At 27.3% G+C, this 16,158-nt stretch overlaps 1 protein-coding gene across 2 annotated transcripts in view; it reads left to right on the top strand.

Moving 5' to 3' along the window:
• LOC107438424 (acyl-CoA-binding domain-containing protein 5) overlaps positions 1-12,380 on the top strand; it is a 47,985-nt gene extending 35,605 nt beyond the window's left edge. For both annotated transcript variants that reach the window (XM_016050720.3, XM_016050721.3), the window contains exons 6-9: positions 395-489; positions 1,500-1,683; positions 5,602-5,822; positions 8,992-12,380. In XM_016050720.3, the coding sequence (XP_015906206.1) occupies positions 395-489; positions 1,500-1,683; positions 5,602-5,822; positions 8,992-9,123 (632 nt within the window). In that variant the 3' untranslated portion in view covers positions 9,124-12,380. The remainder of the gene's footprint in view (positions 1-394; positions 490-1,499; positions 1,684-5,601; positions 5,823-8,991) is intronic.
• The last annotated feature ends 3,778 nt before the right edge of the window (positions 12,381-16,158 follow it).

Here is a 16,158-nt window from a genome sequence, read left to right as displayed (position 1 = left end):
TGCTGGTGTTATCATCAATTCATTTAATCTCTTTTTCATAGATTCGCTAATTTAAATATTAAATTGTCCTACTAAAATGAATTTATATGAATGAATTATTAATCTCGTGAGTACTGGAGGGCACATGAGCATTGCAAGCCCTGTAAATTGAATGACTTTCTATTAACTTTTTGTTTATGTTGACATTTTTTACGCTTTTTCTATGTTTTAATGCTCTAATGTTTATAATCTTTTAATGTTTTCATGGACATTTTTAATTAGATGTTGATTTATGTTCAGTGTTTATTCTCCCAGTATGCTTGCATGGAGAGTTGGAAAGTTCCCATGAATGATATATGTATCGAGTTCTTCTGCTAAAAATAAAAGTTATTAATCTTTTTTATTTGTTTTTCAGAGAACTATGCTTCACCTGTAAATGGCCATAGTCTGAATGGGGGAAACGAGAGTGACAGTGACATATTTTCAGATACGCTTGAAGGAGTTAATGAGGTATAAGCCTAAGATTGTAAATGTTTCACTTAAAAAATGCAGACAGCCACAAAATCTTTTATTATATTTATAATTTTCAGTTTCCATTCTCTGAAAGTTTCATAAGTTTTTAAGTATTTTTCTTAAAATTTATTTAGGGCATGTAAGCAGAGTCAAATTTTTTGGTTACTAGTTTTTAGTTAGTAGCTTTCTTTCTAAATCATTTCTGAAAAATGTTGATTTTGAGAAAATTTCTTTACGCAAACACACATTATAAAAAAAGTGTATTATAGAAATCTTTAAAACTTTGTATGTAGATATTGTGCAGTGTTACCTATGTTTTGTGATAAGAGCTAAGGTCTTAAGTGTGAATTTATTATTTTTATCATTTAATAAGGATGTTTAGAATTTTTCTTAAAAAATCTATATTGAACAATATATTTAGTTCTATTTAATTGTATATTTGAAATTTTTGAAGATTTTAGTTCAAAACACTGGTCTAGAGAAAAAATATTTGGATATTTTTGCTTTGTAATTTGTTATAGAGTTGTTATTGTGTTGTAAAATATTTGTAGTTCTTACCCTCAAATTTGCCTTTATTTCAAAAAATTAATTTATAAATTTCTAATGTTTTCTTTTGATTTATAATTTTAGGACCCCTGCTTTCTAAATCTGAAATTAAAATTTATATTTAGGCTGTTAAACCTTTTGCTTATGGAGCTTACCACGATGAAGTCATTCTGGTCCACTTATTGTACCAGCCTTAAGCAAAGGGTTCAAAAAAATTATACTGAAATCTAGTTGGAAACCATAACCTAAGCCATAAGATTTTTAAACTTAATTTTGTTTTTGTAATTAAGTTTCATTCTTAATAGGTCTCTAATGCAGTAATTTTTTTTAAAATTAAATGTTTCCATTTTCCACTATCAATTCTAATAGTTTTGTAAAATTCACTTTTTATTACATTAGAATGATTTTAAAATTGTTTAATAGTTAATCGCACATATAAATTCAATTATTTCACCTTTAAGGATGATCCAGAGGAAGTCTTTGCTTCCAATAGCAATCCCATGAGTAATAATCCAATGACACAAAGCAAGGGACCAAGTATTATTAATGTACGTGGAGGCGATCACAGGCTGGGTACCCGAAACGGTAATTCTCCGGCTAACGCATCTGGCAGCCGTGGTAATCAGTCCACTCAACAATCTGCTAGTAAGTATACATACAGTTTTAAATCTGTTTGCAATTCATTGCAATTTTTGTAAACTGTCTGTATCATTTGTCAGAAAGTGTTAAAATTTATGGTCTATTGCTATTATTATTTTCAGTCTTTATTGAGCTAATTTTACTGAATGTGTTTTGTTGAAAATTCAATAATAGTAAACAAAAGTTATATTTAAAAAAAAAATGACAATATTTAAAATTTAAAACTTTTTAAGAAGAAGAAATTTAATTGCTATTTAAAAAAAGTCTTAAAAAACATCATGATGTTCTTTTTTTTTTTTTTTAAACCAAAAACTATTGAATAAAAGTAGCAAAATAATACAGTGTTTGCCACTAATAAAATTACTGGATTATAAAATGTGTAATATTTTAAAAGCAAATCTGCCAGGAAAAAAAGTCACTACAATATCAAAACATGTTAAAACCATTCTTAAATAAAGCCATGATTTATATTTTATAAAATTAAGCTTTTGGTTAATACATATTTTAAAAGGAAACATACTTTATTAGAAGGAAACATACTTTATGAATACGTAGAATTTATTTTCTTCTAAGTTTTGCAAGCTATTTAGAGATGTAGAGACTTTAGATGACTTGATTACTCTTCTCTTGATCAAATGATTAGAGGAAATCAAAGGATTAGAGTTAAAAAAAAAATAAAAAGGGGAGGGGTTGTGTAAAATAAATCTAAATGGAAACATCTTGCGAATGAAGAAAGTTATTGAATGAGTCTACAGCAGATTTGCAAAAGAATGCAAATGTAAATAAACTAAAAGCTTATGTATTCGTTATTTAACTAAAGGATTTCCATTATATAAGTTATTTTGTTGACCAAAAGAGAAAAAAAAGTGGGACTGAAATTTTGATGAAGAATTTTAAATCCTGTAACTAATCGCATTCTATTATGCTTCAATGTTGAGTAGAGGTTGAGAGTTAATCTATATTATTACACACATTTCAATATTATATTTGTTATTACCCAGTTCATAGCTGCCAACTCTACTGGATTTTGCCAGTTTCTCCTAGTCTAATGGTTTACTTAAAATTCTTCTAGTTTTTGTACATTTTAGAAAATTCCCTAAAATGGAGTAACATTCCTAAAAATCCCCATTGAAATAGAATTTTTGTACAGATTATTGCTTTCTTGCTAGAATATTTAAATAAGTATGTCTAATACATAATGAAGCGAACCTCATTAATAGAAATCAGTTCAAAACTGTTTTTGCTCTAAAATGTTTAGTTTATTTTTATTCGGAACTCTCTTTTTTAATTAATTAACAAAAATCTTTTAACTATCTTTGAAGAATCAAATGCCTATTAATATTCCAAATGATCAGTCAACATAGTACATAACATTTCAAGTATGTTTAATGTCAATCATAACTGGAAAATATTGCAGTTTTTCTATACTGATGACTTTAAAAATCCCTAAAATTCCTTATGTGTAAAATATTTAGTACATTATGCAACAATTATGAGATTTATATTATTTCATAAAATCTGCTAGATTTTGTCCTATCCATGTTGACAGCTGTGTTAGTTATGTTTGCTATTTTATTTGTTGCCTACTGGTGTGCCAAAATCGTATGATTTGAATGCAAAAGATAAAATTCAATATTTTGATTTATTGACACTTCAAGTAATATTTTGAATGTTATTAAATCTTACATTAACTTTCAAATAATGCTGATTCTTTCTTCATCTAGGTATATATTCGTAAGCAAATATTCATAAAATAAAAAATGAGGCTTATGTTTAATCAAAATATTTGTCAAATGTAATTAAAAATTGTTAATATGAAATAAAAATGCAGTAATTTAACTTTTAGTGGGTTTGTAAAGTTTAATTTGATTTGTTAAAATTTTTTTATTAAGTGTTATTTATTTTTTAAAATTAGCCATTTTTTAAAATCAGATAACTACAAAAAGAATGTGATTTTTTTTTAAAGCGGTGGGCACTGTACTGAATTTAGGTACCAATGACTAATTCGGGTACTCTGGGGTTATCCTGTCAACCATTTTCGTGATTTGTATTTCCCCGTTGACAGTTTCGTGATTTGGAAGTACTCCATCAACCATTTTCATACTTATTGGTTATCCCACCGATCATTATCGTAATTTGGGATTATCCAGTCAAACATTTTCGTACTTTTGGATTATCCCATCCACCATTTTCGCCAAACCGAATATTATCACCTGGCGGTAGCTTCTGTGCCAATAACTGCAAATTTACTACAACACACTAAAGAACTCTGGTAGTAAAGAATTATATTTACTGTATAATTCTTTACTACCAGAGTTCTTTAGTGTGTTGAAATATACTTTTTTTTTTTTACTCTGCAAAATGATTCGAATTTGGGATTTGCCTATCACTGAAGAGAGTGCAGTGGCATAAATCATTTCAAGTTTTTCCAAGTTTTTAATTTGTTTTGATTCTTTTTATTACACTTTTTTATGACTTATTTTTATGCTTAAATTTTTTGTTATTATTATTTTGATAAATTTAATGTGTTTAGAATGTTTATTTTGAAAATTGCTTTTCAATATGAGGGCGCCAAAAATCATGTGTGCATTTTTGCGAACGATGACAGGTGGATAGTATAATCCAAAAGTATCCTAATTTTAATTAATGTTACTTCACATTTTATCTACTCTTGTTTTAGTTTTTTTTTCAATTTAAATTATGTCTTTAATACGTATAGTTTTATCACACAACAACTATAAAATCATTTCATTGATGAAGAAACTTTTTAATATGGTCTATTTTGCAATGACGTGGAGACTATGCTGTAATTACAATTTACAGTTGAACTTTTTAAATGTAAGTCAACATGCAAAATTCTATATTACTGATATAATTTTTTTTTCTGAGTGACAATAAAAAAATTGAAACTGAATCTGTGATAGCTGAAAAAAAGTAAGAAAGTCATGCATGAAAAGGAAGGTAACAAAATTTAAATTTGTGGGTCCTTCATTAATTATTAACTCTAGATCAAACCTTAGAGAAAGTTAAGAGGTTTTGCTTAAAGAAAAAAAAAAACATAGTTGTTACACCCCTGTTGCTGTATTTTATTGAGATATTACAGCTTAAATAAAAATAATGTTCGAATATAATTTTAGTAGAAAAGTTATTTTTTAAAATTTGGAAGAAAAAAAATGGAATTGTCGAAATGTTAAATTAGTAGAGCAAAGTTAACAGGTGAACAGGAATTAAAGTTTCAGGAATCAGTTAAAGTGAACAGGAATTATGTGTCTCATGTTTTGACAGATTTCAGTCTTTTAAGACTGTAAAATAAAGTGAAACTGAGCAAGATAAGAATTAAAAAGTAATGAATTATGATAAAAAAAAAGTTTAAAACTTATATGGTAGCAATAAATTTTTATTTTGTTTTAAAAAATTGCAAATGAGAGGTTTGGATTTGTAGTTACATTTTTATTATAAAGTACTACTGAAATATGTTATGACCCTTGAAGTATGTATTGGAATATAATAATATTACTATATTGGAATATAGTAATATGTTAAACTTTAATTGGATTTTAAACATTTTGTAAAATTAGAATTATGTTAATCATAAAAAATCCATTTTCTAATTGTATCTTTCAGAACTTTTGATTTCAAATTTTAATTTAAATTAAATTTTATTTAATTAAAAAATTTGATTTAATTTTGATAGAAAAAATGAGAAAGCGAGGAAGGCTGCGGTAGTGATGACTTGATTCGGTTCTGTTTTATTTATTTATTTTCTTTTTTTTTGCAATTGCGGAAGATAATTGGCATTTGCCCACTTTGGGCTGTCTGGCCAACTTTGATGATGATAGAAAAAATTAGATTTGATTTTGAGTTTTTGCTTGCCAGCTTGTTAAATTATAATTTTTTTTATTATTTTTTTTTTAAAAAAAATAGGCTCTAATTGGGCTCTGCAGGCAACTTCAAGCAGCACCTACCTAGGCAGTGCAGGAGGTAGTAGGAGGAGTGGTGGAGGATTGCCAACAGAGCTAGCTTCAGATGTGAATGAGCAATTAGCCCTTGCCGTCATTCGATTGCAGCACACAATGGAACAAGTTGTACTCCGCCTCGATTCCCTAGAAACTCTGCTTACTCAAAGGAGCAATATTCCTAATCAGGTGTGGTATCAGCAATAAACCCTTCACTTTTTAAAGAGTTTAGTTATTTTTAGCTTAGTTTGGATCCTATTTGCTTTTGTTAAAATTAAATTGGTGTGCACTTTTTCCAAATAGTTATGATTTAAAAGAAGTTATTACCCTATAATAAATTTTTTTAGTATTAAAAAGATAGTATTTAATTTGGTAAAAATGAAATTCACTTTTTACAAATAATTAAGATTTAAAAGAAATTATCCCACTTTATATTTTCACTACCTACCAGAAAGATCATATTTGCTTTGGAAAAAATTCTGTCTATTTTTTAGGATTATTCTGTCTTTATTTGAAATAAAAAACACTTATTTCCATTATAATTAAATTTATTCAGTATTAGAAACATCATATTTGTTTTGGAAAAAATTGTGTGCTTCTTTAGGGCATTTTAAGGCGAATACCTATGGTAGTTTTTATTTATCCTCGTAACACATGAAACAACACACCTACTGAAATAATTTGTTTATATTAGATTTATAAACAAGGTACCCAAATTATATTGTTACTTCTATTTTTTTGTTTTGTTTTCCTCCTTTAAGTTTTTAATCTATTATCTTATGTTTTGTTTATATTTTAATAAAAAATCTTAAAACATTTTACTAATGCGTTCATATGTGCATACTCTAAATTGAAATATTAGTTTATTCCCTGTGATTTCCAATGACATCAAAGTTTGAGTCAACTAAACTTGTTGAATGCACAGAATAATGCATTCTTAATCATAATATAAATTTGATTAAATTATTGTATTCCGAAATTTATTTCTTCATAATTATAATATTATTAATATTGAAATAAAACGTTGCTGGATGTATTTTAAATTTGAATTAAGATACAATATCTATAACTCTCTTGCTCTACTTGAACTAAAGAGGACGCTGTGGAAATTTTTCATATTAATTCTGTTAGAATAACACTGTGAAGTTTTAAATGCTGAAAGTTGTTTTTCAAAATAGCAAAAGGAAAATAAATTATTGCAGAATCATTTCCCCTTTCCCCCAGCATAATCTGAGAGTAGGATTTACGCCAGAATGATGACAACAATTGTTGCCTGATGTTCTACGAATGATGCAAAAATGATACACATGGGTGACAAAATTATTGCCTTAAAATATGTTTGAAAATTTCAAAACAGTAACGAAAAATACTTTATTTGAAATCTAAATCCATGCATTTTAAAAAAAATTGTGCTCATTTTATTCTATGTATTAGTTAGGCTTCAGTTTTAAGATCAAATGGAATAACTGAAAAGTGCCTGGTTCAAAAAAAATTTTTAAATTTCACATTTAGATGTTGTGCTGTGCTTTGAATTCATATGCTGACAGTGTGATTGTTCATCCATAAAACATAATTTTTTTCCCTTTTAAAATTTACTTTCCTTAGATTTTTTAGATAATTTTTAATGTCATATTTTGTTAGTTTTTACTTTCTCTGTTTTCCTCATTTATTTTGTCTCAGCATTTTAATCTTTTTTTTGAGTCTATTTACTAATATTGAAACTTTTTTCACCTAATTTTAATGAATTCTAATCTTCAATCATTATAGAGTAATGAACTTAATTAATTTTAGGATGTCATAGATGGCAATTAATAACTTTGATGAGTACCATGACTTGAATTATGCACTATCAGAGTTCAATATTTTTTCCTCAAGTTTTTCTATCATAATAATTTTTTGGACTACTAAATGAATACCTATTTAAGCACTAAATTTCCATTGCTGGTGTAGAGTAATCTAGCCATACTTTGTTTACAGGATTGTCACTCCATAGGGAGAATAGGGAATTTGAAAATCACCAAAAATCACAGGGGATTTTGAGTTTTTCTTAAGAAACTTGAAAAATGCAGGGAATTTTGTTTCTTATTTTTGTCTTTTAAAAAATAGTACCCACTCAAAGTGCTATCTATGGGATATTTTAGGATGATATTTCAGCTATATTAAACTAGTTCATTTATTATATCATTATTTGTTTTAAGTATGTTCAGCTGTTCCTTAATTTTTTTCTGTAATTAAAACTAGTAGAATTCGATCAATACAGCTCACACAAGAGCACAGAGATTTTGTTTTTCCTCTTAATACATTGTATATAATATGTACAGGGAAAATGCAAGGATTTTTTTCCCCAGGAGAGTGGCAATCCTGGTTTACATTTTGATATCTGGAACATGGTGCGTAGCTTTTTTAAAAAGTGCTTATTTTAGATTTTCGTTTTTTAGAAGCATTTAAAGGTGCTTTTTTCATTGGGTGTTTTTGAAAAGTACTTCATTTTCGAAAAGGAAATTTTTTTGTTTACCATGCCTATTTTCGCCATGTATTATGCAAAAGCTTACTTTTCACATTGTTCTATTCAACGTTTTCACAATTCATTTAACCACAATCCATTTCGGCATACCGTCGGTCTGTAGCATATGAAAGCACTAATCATTTTACATGTTTGAGGAAATACTTGCGAGTCCGCATGTACATCTACTGAGCTGGGTTCGTTGAGATTCTTGCTCTCTCGTGTGCAACTCTGCTGCATTTTGCAAGATATTCTCGATTTCAGGCTTCATTTCCCCTCCTCTGATATCAAACCAAAAAATCTCTTGATCATTTTATAATAGCTTATATAATAATAATAAAAAAAGAGCTCTTTGCCAGAAACTAGTTATTTTGTAATGTTTGAAAACTATTTTGCATTTTGTTAACGTATATAGTGCTTAAATATATTTTGTGAGTGCTTGAAAAATACTTAAAAGGTGCTTATTTTTTATTGAAAGATTTGGTTACTCACCCTGTGGAAAGAAAATTTTGAGCAATAAACTTCATGGCTTACTCAAATTCACTTTTTCTATACTTTAAGTAACTTATGCGAGCTAATGCCAATTTGCCACGAAGCAATTTCTCTGTGGTGTCCGTTTAATGTAAGACTTGTATAGTTTCCTCCTGCGCAACAACTGTTATTCTGGGAAGAAAAGTTGAGTCAATAAATGTTTGTACCATATTATGTAAGATATTGTCTCTGCAACAATGAGAGCACAATGTGTATTAAATTCAGGCAAAACATAATCTGAACTCTGATATTTATTTTGTTTTATATTATCCAATGCATTGTTTATTTTACAGTTTTATCATAAATAGTTATTTCTCATTTTAGGTTGCAGAGAAAAAATCAGCACGTTGGTCTATATTTGGAATGTCTCCCAAATTAGCTGTCTTGATATTTGCATGGCCTTTAATTGTTCAATTTCTTATCTATTACATAAGAAGAAGACAGCGCCATCTATAACTGAATTTTGGAAGCAAAGATTTTGTTATTATTACTCTTTTTTTTAATACACAGATGTCTCTAGGAATTTTTACATAAAAGAATTTCCTATATTGTTTACCTACTCAACATGCCTACCTATAAGCTCTTTCTAATTTTTGTAAATATTACACTTTTTGATTGTTTGTTATAGAGTTTTATTAACTCCAGATAACTAAACATTTGTCACAGAGACTAATTTGTGAAAATTTTGACTAGTTGAAATATTATTTGTTACACTTGAGTGAAAATGTTAAGCCTTATCTCTTACCTGTATTTAAACAAATAACATTAAAAGTATTTTTCTTAAGCTAAATTAAAAATTATTATAGCTTTATTATTCTTATTTGTTTTACATAAATAAATGAAGAATTAAATTTTAAAAAAAAGTAGCATTTTTTCAATTTGTAATCTGTGTTAAATGATTAACCAATCATACAGAGTAACTCTTGTTTAAGTTATCCGGAGTTAAAAAAGCTATTTACAAATGTTGTGCTTTTCACAAATTTTATTATTTGTCTAAGAAATCTTTAATTTTTTTTCCTTATGTAAATAATGTTTTTATTTTTTATAATGTGTGTTTTATTTTCTTTTTTTGCAATTAGGTCTTTTAATTTTCTTATTGTCCTTTAAAAAATTATCTTACGAATTTATATTTAACTAATTTTCTCTTATGATTTTGTTTTAATTTTTTAGCCCATGTATTTTATGCTATTTTCTTTTGTTTGACAGTTGTTTTTTTCCAGGAAATTTTTTTATATTTATTTCTTTACCTTAATAGTAGTCTTAATACAGAATTTTTAATCTGTGATAAATAATCTATCAAAATTATTTTTAATTTATGCAGTAAAAATAATTTACTGTACTGATTTTTAAAATTTTTTTTTTTTTGTGCAAACAGATTTGCATAAGATATTTTGGTTATTTAGTTTTAATAGACTTTTCTAGTAATTGAATTTTTACGGAACTATTTGTTATTAAATAAGCTTTTGCATTACTTTCCTCAGTGTCTAAACACCAAATGACAGTAGAAAATTAGAGAAACAAGTATGTGCAAAGTGGTTTAACCAAAAAAAAATAAATAAATAAACATAGAGGAACACCTTTGAACCAGATAATAAAATTATGGGAGATGCTGGTTAAAGGGTATATCACAGTATACTCTATCTTTTTTTTTATTTAACTTGTATGTTTCTTTAGATTTTAATTTACTGTAATTTCAAATGACTGTTTTTTTTTTAAACTTTTATTAGTGCAGTAATGTCGCAGGTAGCAGAGAACCACCAATTTTATGTCAAAAATACTTATATTTCACCTTTAAATTTTACTAAGCATTCGTAAAATTAAAGTAAAACTAAAACGTGAAATTATAGCAAAAAATCGTTATACAAAAAACGTAAAATTATGTATAAATAATTTTTCTTTTTTTTTTCAATTATCTTGCTAATTACTTTTTACTAGGTAAGCATGGAGTATGTTATTTTACATATTATTTAAGTCAAAAGTATGTAAAATTTTAAGTAAGCAAATTTGTTTCTTTTATGACTATTTTATTAACCACTTTTTACTTAGTAGGAATGAGTATCTTTATGTCAAAATGTACGTAATGTCAAATTATAAAAAAAAAAGTGTTTATCCAAAAAGCAGAAAATTTGTGAATAAATTTGAACCAGAATTTAAATGGTAAATTTGCTTCATTAATAATACGTAAAATACACAGAATCATTTTACTAAATAAAAATAGTAAATATTCTTTCGTTAATATTACGTAAAATTTATGTTTGAAACTTCTTGATTTGACTAATTTCCCAAAAATTTTCTTATCATGCTATGTGGAATAATTTTTCTTAATATATATTAATAGAATACCTGTCAAAAGTAAATTCCAAAAAAAAAAAAAATTTATAGAGGACGCATATTATGTACCAATAATTCAAAAAACAAAGTTAACTAGCAATAGAAGGCTCTAATAACCCATCAATTCTAATAATAAACTTAATATTTAATTAATTGGCAATTTTTACCAAATCTAAATACAATTTCAGAAGAAGTCTTCTCCCTTCAAACCTATCAAATATGCCTGTGCAATTATTTAATATTATTGCAGTTAATTAATATTAATTAATAAACATATTAAATAATTCATTAATGTATTGATTAATTAACATATATACTATTACAATTAATTAATATTCACAATAATTCTTTTCAGCATGCGAAATAGAAGTGGGAAATCCCTGTTTCTCACCCAACTAACTGTTGCTATTCTACATTTCAGTGTTCACTTATAAGTGACATTAGGAGCTAAAACTCTATCAAAATTTAACTACTGAGGAGGCTGGGACTAAAATATGTTTGATTTCTGGAGAAAAAAAGTCATTTGAATGGCAATTAATAGAGACCTTTTTAGGTTTGATCAGGCAGTCAAATATATTTTGATAAATTTTTCATTCCACCATTTGCATTCAGAGATTTCAATAGTGCATTTTATTTCTGCAAATTATTTCTTAAATATTAATTTGCAACTTCTAATGTGTGTACTTTTATTGCTTCATCTTTGATAAGAAGTATTTAAATATGTGTTATGGGAAGTGACTAAAAGCCACACTGTTTATTGTGGAGTTTATAAATATATATTATTTATGGATAATAAATTTTTAGTCTTCTTATGCTAATGTAATTGTAAATACTTCAATATAGCGATATAAGCTCAAATATACATTGTTTGTGCTTGAAATGAAATTCAGACAATATTTCTTATTACTTGAACTTATTTATTATTATTATAATTTAGCTTATCAACATTCTTATTTTATTATATGAATCCAGAGTTATTACTCCAAAAATATATTTGGCTGAAAAGTTTTTTTTCTTCTTTTATCAGAATAGCAAATGCATAAAGAGTTCAGATTTTTTTTCCGACAGAAAATTATGTGCTGTAAAAATTTGTGATATTAAAGCTTGACTGCAATTGATTAAATAGACTGAAATAAGCTTTCATCTTTGCTTCAAGATGAAATTCTTTTCCCAAATTTATTTCTTAGTTTTGATGTTACAATTTACTTATTTTGTAGATATGTAAATGACTTTATGAAAGTAAGTGTCAAAAATCAAAAACTTTTTACCTATCTATTTTGTTAATGTAGGCCTTTTAATAGTGTTCAGTTGATCTACATTATGTATAAATGTCTGTTGAATATGTATATTTACTCATGTATATTAAAATTATTTTATAAAAATGCTGTTTTTTTATATATTCTTCATCTAAATTCATCTTTTCAAACTACTGCATGAACTTAAATAACATAATGTTAAAAATTGTTCTTTACCTCACTGTAAGGTTTTATTATTATTTTGCCATTTGTGACCCAAAATAGTGTGAAATATGCTGATTCAGGGAAAACCGGGAATTGCCAGGGAATTTTATTTTAATTCTAAAAAACATGGAATAGTTACAGAAAGTTTATAAAAAAAATTAGAAAATGACTAGTCTTAGAATTGTCAATAACAGAAATCAGTTATTGAGATTTGATTTAAATAATTCTAACATCTATTACAATTATTTTATAAAATTACACTTTTTACTGAAACTTTTCCATGTTTCCATTCTCATTCTATTGTATATTTTTCCTCACAACAAAATCTAATATTAGATATTACAGTTAAAAATTTACCTCATATACCTGGAAAACTCATGGAATTTTTTTTCTGAAATTGAATGGGAACCCCGTGATTTTTCACCCTAAAGTTTAAAAAAAATATATGTAAGAAAATAAATTTTTTTTAAATTATTTTTACTTAAAAATGTCAACTACCGACCTAACATGTAAGAGAAATGCTAGTTTTAAAATAGTATTTTTAAACAAAAATTTCCCAAGAAATTTTTTTTTTAGAAAAACTATAACTACCCTTAAAAATTTATCAAAATTGACCTTATTACGGATATTATAATTAGTATTTATTTTCTCAGTATGGAATAATTTGTTTTCGATTTTTAAGTTCTTAAGTCTACGAAACCAAGATTTGTTTTAAAATTTTGTTTTATTAAAGGAATTAGTTCTTTTATAAACATATTTTAAGAATCATAAAACACTCTAGTTGGCTTCAGAAATAATAATAAGCAACACAACAACAGACGATTTTTTTTGGAACTTATGAGTGTTCATGATGGTGAAGATAGTGTTTTTGATAAAGAAGTTTAGTAATCTGCTAAAGAAAAACATAAAACGAAATGGTAAGACTGAATTACCCGTTATGGGGAAAACAGTGAACTGTTAAAATCATCAACCAATAATAAAATTTTATGTAATCGTAAGTGTTTGATGGAGCAAAATTCAAGAAGTAATGAAATTTAAATATTTTTTTTTTTAATTTTTGTGTGTTTAAAAAATCAATAAAATGGAGAAAAAAGTGGTGAGGTTTTGCATATTTAGCGACTTTTAGTTTATGCTCGATTGACCGAAGAGAACTGATTTTTTTAGTATTATTTTAAAGTTTTTTTAAAAAATATAAGTAAAATTTAATTATTAGTTGGATATGTTTCTGCTCTATGTTAAGGCTGTTTTTGAAAGCTCTGTCGTATTATGAAATGCTGCTTTTTTGTGAATAATATGCTATTTTTGTAACTGCTGTGAGTTTGCAACTCACGACTGTTAGGCCAAGTTTAACCTATCTAAACCAGGGCTGTACGCGCTTATTTTAAAAATAGCTCTTTAAACGAAATCTTCTACCTGGGGAATTTCGAAGCCAAATTTTAAAGTTATGCCATGAAAGTACATCCGCTCTCGGTGGTGTTACCAAATCCAAACATAGGTTAGCACGATATTACTTTTGGTTTAAATGCTATGAAGAGATGGGGAATTTTTACTGATATATGATAGTTGCCAAAGATCTAGGAAACTAAATGATAATAAAGACCCCTTTAAGAATTATTCAAGTCATACAGGAAATATTCTCAAAGCTAAAGTTATGCAGTTGTTCCTCAGCTTACCAAGCAAAGTGGAAAGAAATACTTGATTACTGTCATCAAAATACCCTGTCAATGAATGATCGATGTATGTTACGGATGCACTACTTAACATTTTTTTGTAGAACTGGTTTCCCTTGAGAAGTCCTATGCGATCAAGCCCATAATCGTCCACTGGATCTCCATTAGACGTCATCGCTAACGTCCACGAAGGTTCACGTGGCCGCCTGATGGACGTCCACAAAACATATTTATTTGCTCTAGGGAAGATGCAGTAGATGTCCAACAGACATCCGCCATAGCTTTTACGTGGATAATTTGATTCATAGCTTATCCAGGCATGGACGCCTCATTGACAGCCACAGGAATTTTTCTGATATGCTGGAAGTCGTGTAACGAATATGCCCTTTGTAAATCGTTCGTATATGAACTCAGTAATTTAATACTTCGCATTTTTATGGCCTCAAATAGATGTAAGAGTGTAAAAACCATAATTTTTTTTCTCACTCTCACATCTATTGAGGATGTAAAATTGCGAAATCTTAAATTGCAAAGTTTGTGTATGAACGATATACAAAGAGCTTTTTCGTTACACGCCTTCACTTAAACTTTTCAGTTATACAGGAGCAAATACGCTCGTTTTTTTCTATATAAAACTTTAAGAATCGAAAACTTTAAGGAAATAAAAAATTTGTTTCGAATCGAATGTCGATTTATAAAATCTGACTTCTAACTACTCAGCAAATAAAAAAAAAAATCATCTCAATTACAAGCTTTTTAAAATCAAAATGGGCTTTTTAAGCATAAATGTGCTGCAATTAGTATTTAAATTTTTTAAAAATCATGTATTCCTTTTTAGTTAATAATATGAACATAAAAAGAACTATTTACAGTTTGAGTTGAATCAGTAAAATTCGCTTATATGATGATATTTATTGACTTTTTGATTTATTGAATATTAACATAAAATTTTTTTTAGCTCTTGGTCAATTATTTAGACTAAATTTAATGGAATTAAGGAATATAACTAACTTAATGTGACCATACTTGTTTGAAGTAATCATTAAAATTAAATTACAAATTTAAAACCGACAAAAATTTCTGATTTTATAACTACAATACAATGAAACTTAGTACAACATTAAATATTTTAGTGTAAAAAATACACATCATTAACATGAACTTTGCAGATTTTGTTTACTCATTATCATAGTGAACAACATGGAAACATACTCATCTGTGGTTATGCTTAAGGTTTCCAACGCATGCAATTATTTTGAAGGACTAGAGAAAGTAGATCTCTTACATAAACTTGATTCAAAAGATCCTCTCTTCTAAATCAAATTTTTAAGATTGCTTATAGTTAATTCATGCATTTCATCTCTACATGGCGGAAAACTTTTAATCAACTCCTGAGCAATGCTTTCTTTCACTGTGGCTTGTTATAGATACGAAAATTATTCATGATTATCCAAATTTAGATCATAATCAATTTTTTAAAATAGTTCCCAAAGCATAGCTAGTTGTCAAAATCATTGCAAGCTTTAGAAAATAATCTTCTATATTGTGTTGGAGCTTAGACTAAGAATATAGAATAGCAATGACTAATTGGAGAGAAACACTTTACAACATACTCGTATATCGCATTGAATTCAAAAAATACTTTCTCAGTACTCGCAACTTACTTTCAACATTGAAGCTTTTAGAACTCCAAAAACAATTTCAAAAACAATTCTTTTTAATGTTGGAAAGAAAAAAAAACTAAATATATTTAACGTGAACCTAAAAAGATCGCGATTTCTAACACCAACTTTCATTCTTAATTTTGGAATTGCCTTTCTTGTTCTTTATATTTGGTTTTCGGGTTGGCTGGGTGGCGCAGTTGGTTTGTCGTCGGCCTTCTGAGCCCAAGTTTGCGGGTTCGATCCCCGGCCCAGACACCGGATTTTCGGGATGCAGAAAATCCTCAGCGGTCATGTCGTATGATTATGCGGCATGTAAAAGATCCCTGGAGTGCCTTATTGGCTCTTGGCATTTCCGGCAAAATTAAA

This window comes from Parasteatoda tepidariorum, chromosome 8 (genome assembly GCF_043381705.1).
Source record: "Parasteatoda tepidariorum isolate YZ-2023 chromosome 8, CAS_Ptep_4.0, whole genome shotgun sequence".
NCBI classification, from domain to species: domain Eukaryota; kingdom Metazoa; phylum Arthropoda; class Arachnida; order Araneae; family Theridiidae; genus Parasteatoda; species Parasteatoda tepidariorum.
The sequence above is the reverse complement of the archived record's forward strand: the minus strand, read 5'-3'. Positions and strand labels throughout refer to the sequence as shown.